The 17,204-nt window shown below is 32.1% G+C and overlaps 1 protein-coding gene across 1 annotated transcript; it reads right to left on the bottom strand.

Moving 5' to 3' along the window:
- Nucleotides 1-1,772: 1,772 nt before the first annotated feature.
- Nucleotides 1,773-16,925, bottom strand: LOC106054361 (transmembrane emp24 domain-containing protein 5-like). The gene is made up of 4 exons (XM_013210186.2): nt 16,669-16,925; nt 11,803-11,900; nt 11,499-11,697; nt 1,773-5,387 (listed from the first exon to the last, which is right to left on the bottom strand). Exons 1-4 carry the CDS (start codon nt 16,834-16,836, stop codon nt 5,148-5,150), a joined length of 705 nt encoding a protein of 234 aa, XP_013065640.1. The 5' UTR covers nt 16,837-16,925; the 3' UTR covers nt 1,773-5,147.
- Between the last annotated feature and the right edge of the window lie 279 nt (nt 16,926-17,204).

Here is a 17,204-nt window from a genome sequence, read left to right as displayed (position 1 = left end):
CAAACATAGCTAGAATTCTGGCTGCAAATTTCTGCAATTAAACGTACCGTTCAGGTAAATAACTGTAAAATTTTGGCGCAGCCACTTCTATATACTTCGCTTTCAACAAAGAATCTGACTGCTATTCTATCAGCAGTTACCAGCAGCATTTTCAGAAGCCAATGAAAATGGAGATAAAAACAAGGAAAATTCTTGCTCGTATGAAACGAAATCATGAAGACAGCCATTGAAAGCATCTACTAACGATTTAAGGTGTAGGACATATTAACCAAATAATGTAGCCGTATTTAATCTTTTTAGTTCCTGACATGTTGAGAAGTGAAAAAGATTTTCTCTTCATATTTGGTTTATCCAAAGTCGTAATTTTGCTTGAAAGCACTTCACATGATCACATGCAGTTGTGACAATTTAGTCTTTCTTTTAAGTTTCAAATTCAAGTCTTGCAGGTGATCAGTGAGATCAACTGCAAATGCAATCAGTATGGAAATGTTCAACAGGTTCACCTTTCATGTTCAGAAACAATACAATTTCCTCATGCAGTACAACAAATCTCTTCAATTCTTTATGACAGGAGAGCCAGCAAAATTTGTGTCCAATGTCATCCAGAACATTGAAAATTGGCGATGATTTAAGCCACGGTCACAAATAAAATTGATAGTGACTGAAACCAGTCTTATGACATGTTGGAATTGTAATAGCTTTGTGCGTTATGTTTCTTAGTGAATGATGCACTGTAAATGAGCAAATTTAAAATTAGCATTAGTCTCTCTTATTTTTGCAAGAAGCTTTGCATCAAAACCATTTCATAATGGTTAGTGCGCCATCCGTTGTTAGTCTAGCTAGCTTTACCATAGATAAATTGTACTGCAATATCACCTGTTATTTCTCAAAAACATCCTCCTTGGTGTTATGCATAGAACATGCATCTCAAAATTCCTGTCTCAGGCCCTTATGAATATAGCCAACTGTGCTACACCCGTTACATCAGTTAACTCATCGAGAGCCAAAGAAAAGAATTAAAAATCAGCTATTTTGCTTTTTAATTGTTCACACAAGCAGATTGACATGTCATTTATTCTATCTGCCACTGTGTTCCTAGTTAACGCTATTTCTTTGAATGCTTTCACCTTTTCTGGACAAATTACTTCGGCTTTAAAGACACACTCCATCATAAAATCACATTCACTAAATGATTTGCTATGGCTTGCAATTTAGACAAATGTAGCTGGCTTTCACTGCAGACTCAATGTTGTTGTTCAGTTTAACAAATACTATTTTTCAATTCAAGTAGCTTGTCATCTCTGATTTTCCAACGTACAGTTTAACATTATTTTGATAATTTTTTAGGTGGACAAGCAGGCCGCATGCAAAGTGGTCATGGGCCGCATGCGGCCCCCCCAAACGCTGTGTTTGGCATGCCTGGCCTAACCCTACCTAAACATATATATATTAATTATATTATATATATATCAATGGAATTAATGGTAAGTCCAGTAACTTCATTAAGGGACACAATAAATTAAAGAACAATTTTCTTGTAACCCCTACCTTTTTTAATTCTATATTGAGTCACTATTCACATTAATTATGTGCCAAGTGCTTTTTTTTATAAAATTAACAAATATGAAAGGAAATTATTTCCTATTTGTACATAAACCAACAGATTAATTGTAATTTATGAAAGAACCCCTTCAAACAATATCTGAATTTGTCAGAATTCCAATTACAAATTGACAACATACATTGGAGATAAAACTAATCAAAAGAACAAATCAAAATCATCAAAGTTTATTTCCTGCATAGTTATAATTCATTGTTAAGAGAGAAACCATTACACTCCCTCAATAATACAGAATAAAAAATACTAGCTGATACATATCTAACTTTGTACTAGCTGATACATATGATCTGAAAACTCATTCACTTCTTTCAAAAACAGATAGCTAACAAATTAATTTAGCTTTTGTAAACAAAAAAAAAAAAAAGGGGGGGGGGCACTTTTTTTTTTGGGTCTCATTCATATAATACAATCAACAGACACTCAAAAGAAAAAAAAAATGTACAAATCTGTCCATCATCATCATCACCATAAAACTCTGAGGGCTTGAGAGGCTCAAATCCTCTCTTGCTAAAGCCCTGGACAGAAACCCTGCTGTATTGCGTTGTGCATGCATGTCACATACAGGTTGAGAATTTTTGGTTTCCCAGACCTGTCGAGACAGAGATAAGCAAGTCTGGGGCAGTTAAACAGAATATGAGGCACGGTTTCCTCTTCTTCCTGCAGCGGGGACACTATCAAAATTTGGCCATAGCTGTGAGAAATATGAGCCAACGGGACAGTGGCCTGTTCTGCACTGTGCTATAATAGCTTGCAAAAGAAGTGGAAAGGGGGCGGGGGGCACTTATTTTTTAAAAAAAGGTCCCATTCATATACAATCAACAGACACTAAAAAAAAATAAAAAATTCACAAATCTGTCCATAAAATGTTCAATAGCCTTTTACACAAATCATTTACTCTGGATTTACTGTTTTCAAAATGAAGATCTACAATAAAATTTGTGTTCACACAATAACACCTTACTAATACTTTACAACCAAAATTTGAATGAAAAAGATATACACAATTTAAAAAGATGAATACACTTCTCAAATTTTGACCAAGAGGCTGCAACAATATTTGCATTGTGTTTAAAATACCAACTAGATTAGCGTGATTGCCTTAGAGAGATAAAAAAAAATCCACAATATTTTGTTTCTTCTGTTTTGCAGTGATTCTTGGAGAAACAAAACTAACAAGATTTCGTGTATTCAATTTTGTATTTAAGTTAGGTAGTATCAATCTGATTAACATTCAATTTTTCTCAGAAAATGAAATATAGGGTAAAAACATTTTTGGAAAAACAAAACAATACTTAAACTCATTAAGTTAAAAGACATGTCAGGTTGAAACTACTAAAATACAACATGGTAGAAAAAACAACAACAAACATTTCTATTCAAATAATTATTATGCCCAGTTAACAAGCAGAAGCAGCAAACCCAGATTATGAAGATATAAAAGTAAATAATACAAAAATACAAAATAATAATAAAAAAAAAACCTACAAAATAAAAGTTGGTGAGGTAATCGTTTTAGTTGATAAAGCATACTGAAAACAAAACCAGAATAAATACAAGTAGGTTGAGTAGCATACTAAGTAATTACTGAAAGCAGTGTAGAGTTTCAAGCTCACAGCTTCTTTGATTGTACATAAACTGGGACATTCAATGGCAACATTTTAACATTTTTATTTTGTCAGTTTTATTAGAAAGAAAGTACAGAACTAGGCTGACCATTAGTTTGGGAAATTTTGAGAAACAAATGGTCATATTTTATTTTTTTTAAATTCCTATTCACATGAATAAATTACTAACAGTGAACACACTAGATGTCTAGAATTGTTAAATTCATCTAAAAGTTCTTAACAATTTTACTTGGCAGTCTAAATTGAAATAAAATGGCTATCAGTAATAGTTCAAATCAAATCTTAGACAAATGGTTAAAAAAACAAAAACAATCAAAAAAAAATCTTACAATTACCACTAGGTTTTGTAACATTTATTATTTTAAAAATTTAAATGTATTTTTTGTAATTAATTATTATAATTAGAATTTAATAAAATTTACCCCTTTAAATTTTATTAGTTATTAGGACCATGAAACAGTTTTTTTTCAACAAAACTATTTTAAATGGAATAAAGGAATAAAAACTAAAAAAAGAACAGTCAATAGTTGTATTATGTGCTAAAAAGTACACGAGGTTTCAAAGATGAACAATGTAATGAACAAATAGAACAATGTTATATGTGGTACTATGGTCCTGAATTATTTTGGTTTAAATATCTGTTAAATTTTTTTTTGTCAAAGACAATCTTTTGAAGCAAAATTACGTCAATGCCTTAGAAACAACATACATGTTGGGATCGAGGCAGACTGGTGTTTTACATAGCATAATGCTACATTAAATTTTATATAATTTCATAATTATGATTACTAATAATTTCGCTTAACCTGAAATAGGTTCAGTAGTAATCATTTCGAACTGTCAGGACTTTACCTATCTTTCTATCCATACATATATATATATATATATATAAACATAAATATATATATGAATTTCTTTAAATATCCCCAGCATGAATTTATCAATATTTTATTTTATTATTCTGCTTGTTTTGCTTAATGAATCAATTTTTTGGGTCATCTTCTTGAATTTATATTTCAATTGATTTTGTCATTTAACTTAGAAGGTAGGCCTATATATATAAACAAAGAGGATTTGAACAAAAAACTGTATGATATCTAAACATAGAAAAGACATTTAAAAGGCATTATATCAGTTTCATACAGTACAAAGGCCTTTGTTCATAACAAGGAGTAATGGTAAAAATGTATATAAAAATGGCAACATTTTGATTCAATCTTATATAGTTATAATACTGCTTAAGTGAAATCATTAGAGAAAGCGACGAGAGGATTTTTGGTAAAATGGTGGTAAGCAATTTGTTCACTGAGAAATAAGATGATGATAATGCATTCATTATGCTTAGTTTAATGAAGGAAAGTTGACTATAAAAAGACACCCAAATGAACACTATATATGCTTCAATATGAGCATAGGTATGGACAAAAAGACAGAAGACAATATTAATATTTACTTTCAGCTTTGGATAATAATGACAGTTCCATTTACAGAGTCATAAAAATACATTCTACTTTAGCTGCTGCTCATGTATACATATGTATCAAAATAATCATCACAGCTTAAAATATGTAAAACCAAAATCATAGATTTAAAAAAATAACCGTAGACCTACAGTACTTTCAAAACAAAAAACAAGCGAAAAAACAAACAAACAAACAAACCAGTATTATTTCTGCAATGGATTGGAAGGAAATATTCAGTGACAAAAAAAAAAAGGGGGGGGGGGAAGCTTATAAATGTACAATAATAGATATCAATTCCTTTTATGTGCTAAGAATATGCAATAAATATTCTTCTGAAAATGAAAATAAAAAAAAAATAAATAATGCATTGTAACAAAACAAAGAAAATGTTTTAAAATAAATTGAAAAATTGAAATAAATATTCCCTAATACTTTTGGCTATGTTCTGGCTTTTAAAGAGCCTCCACTTACAGGCTGCTGGTAAGTAAATAAACTTCGTATGACAATGACTTGCACAAGACCCACAGAAATCATAAGGGCCAGCTGAAAAAGAGAGAAGAAATTCACCCTGAAAAAGTTGGCTTCTTGAGTATTCCTGTCTTTAGCTTCATGAATCTTAATTAGAGTCTGAACTTGGATGGAACGCTCAAGATTTTTCTTTGACCTTTCCAATATACCCTGAAAAATTAACGAAAAAATATTGCTAATGAAAAATTTAATTAACCTAACTAACTAGTTTAAAATGCATTAATCAACAATTATTGGGGGAAAAAAAAGTTTCATCTTCTAAAATTGAATCCATGAGAATAAATTAAAACTGAAACCCAACCTATCCAATATCTCAAGTAGGATCTACCAGGACTTATTCTCTCACAAAAATAATACTTATAGGATTCCCCTTTTTTACATGCTTTAACTTTGCTAGTCTGTTATTCAGTCCATTTGTCCAGTCTTGTTTGGTTTTGAGAAACGTGCATATACATTTTTAAGACAATAAGATTTGAAGCAATGCTACTACGCCCCCCCCCCCTTTCCTTTTCTGTGAACTATGACAAAAAGCTCTATTATAATGATGAAGAACTCACTGAGACTGTCATGTTTTAAAACTGTAAGCTCTTATCAAGCAAGACTCCTAACCATCACAATTTTTTGTGTGGTAGTTTGTTTTTTTTTGTCAGAGAAAATAAGCCAGCTAAGGCTAAAAAATATGTATAAAAAACATGCCTTTATCTGAATGCACTAAAAGAGCAAAAACTGAATTGTATACAATAATCAAAGTATGGAGCACTGTTTGGAATAGCACACAAGTGTGTGACATACATATTTATTTTATATAATTTCACTTTTAAGTGCACTGAAATTTATTTTATTTTTTATTCATTGTAACATTACAATTTGTCGTGAATGGTATTATTTAATTAGGCAGCAACTAGAGACAAGACATTTACATGAGCATGCTACTGTAAATTATTGTTGAGGACTAATCCAAAAGAAATAAGTAAAAACTATTTTGGAAGTTATTTGTGTTACAATTAAAAATGTAAAATTAAGCAGAATAGCTAGAGAATGACAATAAATTGTGAATAAGTCAGTTGTAAGACAATAACATAAAAAAAAAAAAAGGGATAACAGGGATAGGAAACAGATTTTTCTGAATTCTCATAATGCACTGATTAAAGTCGAAGCTTGAGTAAGAGAAAATAGACTATCAAACACATCAGGAACTGATTTTAAAAAGAAAACTAATTATGCTGAAGACCAAATGGACACTTTTTAATTTAAACAAGGTTACAAAAGACAGTTTGTGTGGAAACACAAACTCAAAATCGGCCCCCGAAAAGGTCCATCCAGGCAGGCTTCAATATTTTCAGAAAGAACATGCAAATGAAAATATATCAAAGACAAATGAGAGATAAGAATGGAGAAAGAAGTTTAACAGATCTTGTGTAGTGCCCCAACGGTCCCGCAGATCAAAGGATAGGTGAAAGTGAATGTAAAGTTAGATGTGAACCTGGCCTAACTAGTTCCCCTTTTAGACCTTGTGGTCTATAGGACAGATGATGTAAAGTTCATCTGTTTTTGTGGCCTACGATTAGCGAGGGTGTCATGTAGCCAGCACAACGACCAACCGCCTATACTTTTCCTTAACTAATGTCAGGTACCCATTAGAGCTGAGTGGACTCAGAGGCGCCCAAAGATTCCAAAGTTGAAAATCCCAGTCTTCACCAGGATTTGAGCCCAGACCCATAGTTCGGAAGCCAAGCGCTTCACTGCTCAGCCACCGCGCCTCCCTTGGCCTAACTGATGTCTTATAATTGATCCAATTGTTTTGAAAAGGCTCAATCTCTTATTCGAATCCTCAAAAAAAAAATTTAAAAAAAATTCCGCAATAAAAAAAAATGTTCATAAATATGAACTTTATAAGATTACTATTCATTTTAAATTAGGTCTAACTTATAATGCATACTAATTAGCTTTTTCTCTTTAAAAAACTGCTTGCATAACTGATTTATAAAAATTAGATTTTTCGCTTTCAGAAAAAAAAAAGTAGCCGTTGCATCAGAACTTTGAATGGTCTAAAATATTGTGATGTCGGATTTTCAATATCTTTTCTAGTTTACGAGATCTAAACGGGACGGACGGACAGACATTTCGCACAAAACTAATAGCGTCTTTTCCCCTTTTGGGGGCCGCTAAAAAAGAGGCTGAAGACCAAACACAACATGGAAAGAATGACAGTATAACTGGGCTTTAGAAATAGTAGCATTTAGGTTAAAAGAAAGAAACCATTATTTTTCCCCATTGAAAAAAAAAAATGGTCACATTTTATTCTGACAGTTTTATATACAGTTTTATTTTTTTTTAAATATATAAAAATTCTACTGGGTAGCTATCCTTGAGTTTCTAACTTCGAAGTTGAACACTTGATTTAACACTTTTAGATATTGCTAATATAGGTATTTACCAAAAATCATTTAAGACTGAAAATATTAAATTTAGTGAAAGGTAACAAGTCACAAAATACACTTGTTTAGAGCTAGGGTGTTTAGACAATTTTAGACACATTTAACACCTGCCATCCTAAAAAACTTTTGGCATCCTTAACAATATGTCCTACCCATGTTGAGAGACCCTGATAGATCCAGGTACCTGATAGTCTACCAGGACAGGACTGAACCAGATCAGCTCTCTGGACCTCATGACTTTGCTGCATGCTCCATGAACGCCAAACTTACAGGGATAGCGCATGCATTAGAGCCCTATGTCCCGCAAAGAAACCAGCGCAACTGCTGTTGTGCTGATAACTGACTCTAGCTCCCATGGGTGGCGGTGGGTTACCCCTAACAGAAGAGACAGTTTGTGCCGCAAATAACATTCACCAATTTATTGGAGCTGTTGTTTTTATGCAGTGGACACCCTCATATTTCAGTGTGAAGGGCAATGAGGATGTAGACGTCCTTGTAAGAGAGGGAGCTTTGGCAGCCACTCAACTCAAAGCACCAAGCACATTTTTACAAGCTACGGCACAAATCTGAGCACTCATTCATGAGTAGTGGGTAAAATCCTGGGAGGAATCCGAAAGGGCCTGTGCCTGTGGTGTCTGGCAGCGTATGCGACACCAGATCATGTGATCCATGGTGGCAGTTGAGGAGGTCAGACCAGGCCATTATTGTGCAGTGTAGGATGGAACACTGTCCTAATGGGGCATACTTTGTCTGGCTCCATCTGAACTATGACTCCTAATGCTGTCACTGTGGAGAAAGAACTGAAACAGTTTCACATATCTTGTGTTCCCAGCTCTGGGAGCTAAGGGGGGACATGTCTGGGAAGTCACTCGACATTATGCCATATGGTCCAGTTTCTTGCCAGAGCACTATGGGGGGATTAGTCCTTCCTATTCTGTTCCCAATCGCAGTTCATCTCATGTCCCAGTAGGATCAAGGGATAAAATAAATGAACAGAATGATAAATTTAAATATAATAGATATCACTATACAAGATATGTAGTGATGGGCAAAAGTTAACTAAAAAGTTAAAAACTTTTAGTTTAACAAAAAAAATTGTTTAACTAGACAAAAAAAGTTTAGTTAAAATTGTAGTTTAATTAATTTTTTTTAGTTACTAACTAAAAAGTTTAATTAAAATTTGTACAACTTTTCAACATGTGGTCAGGGTTGAAACGCACATCCCCTGTTTTCTGGTCATGTGATATCAATAACTCTATAAAAAAAATGATGCAGTTAACAACTATTTAGTCAGTCTGCATTTGAAGCGGCTAAAGTAAGATGCTGGTAGAAGTCATGGGATTAAATATTTGCAATTGAAAGTAGCAGTATAATAAGATGTTGTTAAACATTTTTTGCTAAAAGCTTCTATGCAATATTATGAATGGAATTGTTCCGAATTTTTGTATGAGCCACGTGGTGGTGTTCAATTTCTGTTTCTAGTGGGAGTCTAATTAGTGAGTTAGGTCAATATTATATTTAATGGTTTTGATCAATTCATTGCGACAAACAATAATGTTTTAACTGCAGGAACATCAACTACACCCTTTTTATAGTCTTAAGACTTATTATTGAGATCTAAGAATCGACAGTTAGGCCTATATAGATCTTAAAGCATTAATTAGGATAACCAACTCTAGAAAAAGAAATCTTAATCCACACCCTCTCTTGACCATAAAGTAAATAGACTGTGTCCAACTGATTTTAACAACCTGGTCATCTAGACATACACATGTAAGCCTAGTTTACTGTACGTGTGTAGTCGATGATACTACAAGACTACCCTGCATTTTTTTCATTACGCGTTATGCAACAGTGTTTGCTTAATGTGGAGTGGTCAGACGAGGCATGGATGGCAGGGCTAGTCAAGCATGTTCTTTACACTAAAATAGTTACACACCCTCCCAGCCCAGAAAGTAAATAGACGGTGTGTCCGACTGTTTGACAACATGGCTAGATAGACGTATACATGTAGGCCTACATAGTGTACTGAGTGTGCAGTCCATAATGACAAGAACACCCATTCTTTTTTCCTTGCACGTTTAACGGTTATGCAATAATGTTAGTTTGTATTTTTAGTGGACAGACAAAAAAAAAATAGCACATCTGCATGGTTAGTCAAGCAAGTATTTTACACTATAAAATAATTATACAGGTAAAATGTTTATTAAAACTCCAACGATTTCGTTTCTATTTTATTGGTTACTAGATCTAATTTTAAAACTCTAATTGTATGTTATTTAATGAGATTTTAAACTTTACTGGTATAAGTAATTAAAATTTTCCGCTAATAATATAATAAATATATAATTTTTAAAAAAAAGTAGGCCAACCATTCTTTTCTAAAAAAAAAAAAAATAAAAAATATAAAAAAAAATACAAGCACACATATTTATTTAGACATCTTTTTAAAAACTTTTTTTTATTGTGCATTAACTTTTATGTAAGAAACATATTCCTTATTACTGATTTTATTATGGATAAACATTGCTAGTTCAACCCCACCTCCCCCCAAAAAAAGTTATGAAAAGTTTGTTATAGTTTGATACATTTTTTTTTAGTTTAGTTTAACTATATTTTGAAATTCATGATAAACTTTTAGTTTAACTACTTTATTTTAGTTGAAAACTAGTTTTAGTTTAACATTTAAAATTTAGTTTAGTTCCCATCACTGAAGATATGCTAAAGAAACCAGATACATTATTAAGGTCAACAGACAAGTTTTTAGAAGGTTTTGAGTGAATAGTTTAACTAAAGAACATATTTTTGAATTAGTTACTACATCATAAAGTAAGGTTTCCCTTTCAGACCTTTCAATCTATTGGGCAGATTATGTAAAGGAATATCATAAAACTAATTCAAAATGTGTAATGTCTCAATAACATTTCAGAATGAAGGAATAATTTATTTTTCTTAATACATTTTCACAGTCCAATTCGGTTAATATGATCACCAGTTAATTTGACCAGCCATTATTCAAACCAAATCCTAAAGTACCCAAACAAATCTTGTTATATATATGTGTATATATATACATACACACACCAGTATGTATATGTATGTGCATGTGTGTGTGTGCGAGTGTGTAAAATTATTCCTTTATTCTGACCAAAATTCACTAAGGACTAAGGAGTGTGAGAGCAAATAAGAAAAAGAAGTCTAAGTCAGAAATGTGGAACTTCAACAGGTCAAAAATTTTTATCCCATCAAAAATGAGTTTCATTTTTAATGAAAATGAAGATTACAATATTCCAATTGTTGTGGAATTGTGAAGAGAAACACAGGACAACATTGGAAGAAAGTGATGCCCCTAATGAGTTGATGCAAGTGACAAGCATTGAAAACTTGCGCCACTTTTTCATGAAGGAAAGAAATGAATGTAGTCCAAAAGCTACTGCAAAATAGATGTTAATGGTACAGTGCAGTATGTCAGGAGAACACATCAAATCATACTGGATAAGTTCTTCAAAACATTGACTGAAATAAAAAAAAAATGTTTAAGTGCTTTCCAGGCTGAGAACATAATGATCGTTTTGAAAAAACTTGTTTGCAAATGTATTTTCCAAAGAACAAAGTTCATAGAAACAGTAGTTATTTTCTGTATATATATATATACATGTAAAATGTTCAATTTAATATGTAACATAAGTTATAGTATGTTCTGTTATGTAACAAAGCACTGGTTTGTGTAACTGGATAAGCTAGTTATTAGGACCAAAACAATTGCTTCCCAATATAGTCGGATTAAATGGATTTGACTTATTTAGCTACAAAATAGACAAACCGAGAATTCTTCGATGGTCATATCCAACTGCCCCTGAACATTTTCTCCTTCAAATGTAAGCTTTTTATCATCCTCCTCATCATCATCATCATCTTTGCCATCCTCCACATAAATTTCAAAGAAAACCAGTTTGTTAGAAAAACGGCTAAAAGTGTTGTCGAAGCATATTCTATAATCACCTTCTTGTGTAGATTCAAATCTGTATAAAAAAGCAATAAGAAAAAAATAATTTCAAAAGTATTGAATTAAAAAAAATAATAACACTGACTTTTAATTAAAGCTATCAACTACAATTATCCCCTACTTGACTGTGTTTTCTGTTTTCCTTTGGTCCAAATGATAGACTCGATTATCAGGTCCAGAAACCAACACATCTATATCCAAATCACCACCATCTATCACCTAGGATTGTAAGATTTGTATCTGATTAGCCAATGAAACTCAAAACTATTAAAAAGCCTAAAAAAAGCTTTTAGTTGACACAAAAACAATAATAAAACTATCCAAAACAAATGTACTCTTTTCTTTTGAATAAAATAGAAATTACGTAGTTAAATTGTATGACATTTTTGTTTATTTTATTTTAGTTCAATCGACAGCATAGGCTTTGATGTGCCTTCTTTGGTTGAAACATCCTCATTCTTATACACAATAGTCCTGACCCACTCTCCTCCTTCCTGAGAGTTAAAAAAAAAAGGAATAAATTCTAAAACTTTGCCTAAAACTTTTAGCTGTTTATTGAAAAACTAAACTAGTATATAAAAAAATTTTGAAAAATGGTGCTGGTGCATTTCTAATACAATAGATCCACCATAACCATCAAAATAAAGTAGTATAATATAGGCAGAAAATGGTATAATTTTCTCCTACAGACAATATGTTCCACTTTGGCATTTGTCTTAAACTATCGTATTAAAAAATGAAAAGTTATCATGGAAATCCCATTTTGATGAAAATTATCAAAAAATCAAACAAACCAATAGGTTTATTAAAAGAAATTATTTTTATAAATCAAACATATAACTAAAATGCTATTTAAGCTTGGTTAGACCAATATTAGAATATGAATCATCAGTTCAGGAACCCTCAACTCATCAAAACAAAGAAACTAGAAAAGACACAAAATAGAGCTCTGAGATTTATACAAATGAATATTTACATTTTACAACAGTAACACTTTAAGAAAAATCACTCAACTTAGTATATAAATATTAAAATGCAAATATATTAAAAATAATTCCAAATATCTATATAAATTATTAAAACAGTCTCATTATAAACAGTTTCAAGAAACTGAAGATTAAGCTTATTGACTATACTTCAATACACTCGGTGTAAATCACAATCTCAGGCCAGTATTTATTTAATGCTATGAAGAACTGTGCTGAGTGTTGAGTATGCATGGAAAAAGATGGCAAGTGTAACAACTGATGGAGCTCTTTGATAGATAAAAACAGTTTGTTTGTTTGTTTCTTTTAAAGAATATCCAAACCATAAACTGTAAACAGGAAAGTTTGCACAAAGCTGCATAAAATATCACAATATTATTGATGTAAATATCATAAATACCAACGGTATCAGAGCTAGGGGTCATAACCACAGGCAGTTTCGAAAAGTACTTGAAGAATTAGTAACAACATATTTCAATGTATCCGCTGTCTTAGCTTGGTCAAGGTAATAAGAATATAAAATCTCAAGGAAGAAATTGTTATGTTCCAAGAAGGACAGTGACTTTGTTACTAATATTTTTAATGAATAGTGGAAGATAGATTTCATGTTTTTCATGGCAGCTATTGCAAAGGGCTGCTTGCACATGAAATGTAAGTGCATGTTAAATATTTTCAAACAAGGTTTTCCAATTTCTCCAGGCAAGCAAGTGAAAACAGGTTTTGTTATTTCCATTTGCTGAAAGGTGAAACTATTTCTATTGAAATGGTTAAAAGTACAAGACTTTTTTTTTTTAGAATCCTTAATTATGGAATTTATAAAAGCAAATTTTAAGACCTCAAGAACCTGTTTTCAATACCATCATCTCACCAGGTAATGATTCAGCTCCATGCGAATTATGACTTGAAAGAGAAGTTCCAGTCAGTACATCCGCAGGAATTTAATGTTTGCCAGAAGCTGTATTTCCACACTTTAAAAAACTTTGCTGCTGAACTTTCACATTTTTTTGTGTAAACATACATTTGTGAACAAACATGTTTTTGTGTGGAAACTAAAGAAGTGTAATCACATGTCGATGGTGACTGATTGTAATTTGACAGCAGTCAAAAGGATAACAGCTAGTAAGCTAGTTCCACAGTTCTGGAACATTATGCACGAGTGTTAACAGTTAAATACTTCACATTAAGCACAACTGTACATTTGTGGTTAAATGTTGTGATGTGAAATGGCAATAGCAATTTTTTTTTCAAAAACTCGTAAAATTGGTTTCAGAAATATATATATGCGGCCCCCCATTCCCAAAATATTTTTAATGCGGCCCTCGATACAAAAAGGTTGCCCACCCCTGATCTAGTAGGTCTAGATGTAGGCATTTAACTTCATTCAATGTACCAAGCTCACACCAAACATTTGCCCATTTATTCTCTATAAAAAAACAACAACAAACAAACAAATATAATATAATATAAGATCATTAACACTGATGTCCAAAACTTGCTTTTTGAAATAAATTTTGGTAAGAAAATCATAATTTAATTCAAACACCCTATTAATTTTTTTTTTTGTATGGAATCAAACAACTTGGCTTATGAATCAAATAAATCAGCTCCAAAAACAGAATAAATATTGCAGGGCTCATTAGCATAGACTTAGCCAACCAAAAAATATAGTTTTAACCCTAGGAAGAAGTAAAGTCATCCTGGTAACATAGGAAAAAACAACAACCTGACTTACAAATTTGAAATTGGTTTTTCTTACATAAAAAGACAGCTAAATGGAAGGAAATTGGAAATTGGGTTAGAATTATTGAAAAATGGACAAGCACATTATACAGCGCGCTAGTTTCATATTAAATATCAAAATAAAGATGTAATGACCATAAAAACAGCGAGTGTTCGAATTCATGTAATGACTGGATTAAATAAACTACTCTAGAAGATCTCTATACTGGTCAGTATACATTTAATTTATTTTTAATTTTATCTATATATATGGTAATTTTCCTCTTCCAAACAAGTTAAGCGATGACGCCGCAATTTTTACATTTGAATTTTAATAGCTCCGTAGTTCCGTAATGGTTAGTCCTAGGAAAAAACTACAAATATCTATAAACTCATCATCTATTTGTCAATAAAAATAGCTATATTGTTTTGTTATGCTACGCATAGTTACAGTAAAATATGATGTTGAAGAGGGTCAGGTCAATGAGGTCCAGCGCTAACATTAACAAACAACATTCCCCGCTCTGTACATTAACAAACACTGTCTGTACACTAACGAACACCTCTTAGTTATTGTATTTAAAAATAATATTATCTTTAATTTTTTTAATTTATTATCAATTTCTTTTTAAACCAACTCAAGACCAACAGAATAGTGTCACTTTTCCCTTTTTAATTGCTCCCTTCTCTGCTAAACCCTCAACTTTACAAAGGGACATATACTGTGACCTACCTAGATCTAGTTGACCCAAAAACAACTGCGTGACCCAGCGTGTCTAACCTGCTCACTCCACTCAGTGAATGTGACCTAATTTGGTACCTGCTTGATCAATAATTGTCCCTCCCGCTACTTTTTTTTTTCTGGTTGATGATACCATGCTAGGTACCTACCTAGGCTGGTCAATCATTAATTAGAGCAACAAGGAGTGAAAAAACGGAGAGAGAGAGCAGGATTGTGCCACTCATGAAAACATTATTTTTTTCATTCACATTATACTGAACTCTACCCCTCATTAGCACTATGTTTAGCGATATTCCCTTTCTTTTTACTCATTCACATCACACATCACATCTAAAACAAAAGCAAAATTAAGTAAGAAAAAGTTAGACCTATACAAAATAAATCAAAGAAATCTCCATTTCCCGGCCTTGCGTTACATCCCTTTGAGATGCATTTTCAACATTAAAATAGCGTTCGTTAGTGTCATTGATAGTGATAAAGACCGTTCGTTAGTGTCCTTGATTTTGACAAATGAATATTATGGAACACCCCATATTTACTCAAAGACTATGACATGTCTGTGTTTTTAGGCCTATTTAGAAGCATATTAGATAGTTCATGTATAGCTGATACTTAAATTTTATAAAAAATCTCCTTCACCCCGGACCTACCCTCCTTCTGTCCTAGAAGAAAAAAATGGCACTGTCCTACCAGTGCTCTTTGAACCCGTGTAAAACCCTTGTTTTTCATAGTAAACGAAACAAAAAATGTGTCTGAACTAGATCTATAAAGAAATGGAGTATAAATAAAAACAAAAGACTAGTTTTGTCATAACTATCAAAATAGAGGCTCATTTTAACAAAGATTGTGGGGTGTTCGTTAATGTCAGAAAATAGGCTTAATAGGGGGTGTTCAGAAGAGGGAAATTACTATAGATCTAGATCTCTACTACAACTATTATCTATAGAATAAATTGAGTCTAGTCTAGAGACTCTATACTCTATGTTTGTAAAATGTTTGCTTGTTTGTTTTACATGTTTCGGATGTTCCTTCAGAGTTGAAGATAGTTTACTTCCAAGTCCAAACCTCCCGCAGGACGACGGGGGATGGGAGCTGGTAGGGTTTGAACCCTCGACCGTCGATAAATCCGAACGACAGTCCAGCGCGCAAACCGCACGACCAGGCAGCCATCCAATGTTAGTGACAGTTAGTCTATATTTATTATAATTATATGACAATATCATGAATATGTCTATGTATAATATAGATCTAGTATAAGTATAACTATAAGTATAGAATAGGTCTAGACTAGATCTAGAATAGAGTCTAGATCTATTAACAATGCTATAATTAGTATAATTATCATTATGATTATTATTAATATGTCTAGTCTAATTTAATCTAAAGTGACTAAAGATTAATAAAGTGACTAAACTAAAACAACTAAAGTACTATATAGAATCTAAATAGAGTTTTATAAACTAATATAAAGTGCTAGATCTAGATCTTAGATCTAATTTTTATTATTTTATACATTTTTCAGGTTCTGAACTTAAGTTACCTGGTAATCTATTTCTACATTTGTTTTTGCCGGTAAAGTTTCGAAGAAACATTCTTGACGACCAGCTGAGATATCTACAGTAAGAGAAATTTCTGTGTTGTGGCAGACTTTGATAAATATATTTAATAACAACAGAGTTAAACATGTTCCTAAACCTAGCTTGTCCATCTTTCACTTAGCCTAGTCTAAGCTCGTACCTAGATATCTAGATTCTGTATAGACTACGTAAGACTTCCGATGCATTTCATATCTAGGTTGCATCAAGAAAAAAAAATCCACGTTTTTGGAAAACCTATTCTTTATTGTCGTAAAAGACATGAATCTGATAAGATCTAGATTCTAGTCTATCATTTTCCTTTAAATTGATAGATAACAATAATAATAAACAGAAACTTTATAGATTTAGTAGATTATAGATTGTTGTATATTTTATAGATCTAGAAGCTAGATACAGATCAATATTTAATAAGAAAAATAAATATTATTGACATCTCAATATTGGACCACTCTTACTACTTAGGGCTTAGAGGCCTAAG

Source organism: Biomphalaria glabrata, chromosome 10 (genome assembly GCF_947242115.1).
Source record: "Biomphalaria glabrata chromosome 10, xgBioGlab47.1, whole genome shotgun sequence".
NCBI lineage: Eukaryota > Metazoa > Mollusca > Gastropoda > Planorbidae > Biomphalaria > Biomphalaria glabrata.
Note: the sequence above shows the minus strand (reverse complement) of the source record. Positions and strands in the feature narration are given on the sequence as shown.

What these genes read in the sequence shown, in the direction of transcription:
- LOC106054361 (XM_013210186.2), bottom strand. Translation starts at nt 16,836, where the DNA reads ATGGACAAGCTAGGTTTAGGAACATGTTTAACTCTGTTGTTATTAAAT. An exon ending in ATGTAGAAATAGATTACCAG is followed by an intron (nt 11,901 to 16,668) that starts GTAACTTAAGTT and finishes TTACAATCCTAG; the next exon opens with GTGATAGATGGTGGTGATTT. An exon ending in TGACCATCGAAGAATTCTCG is followed by an intron (nt 5,388 to 11,498) that starts GTTTGTCTATTT and finishes TTAATTTTTCAG; the next exon opens with GGTATATTGGAAAGGTCAAA.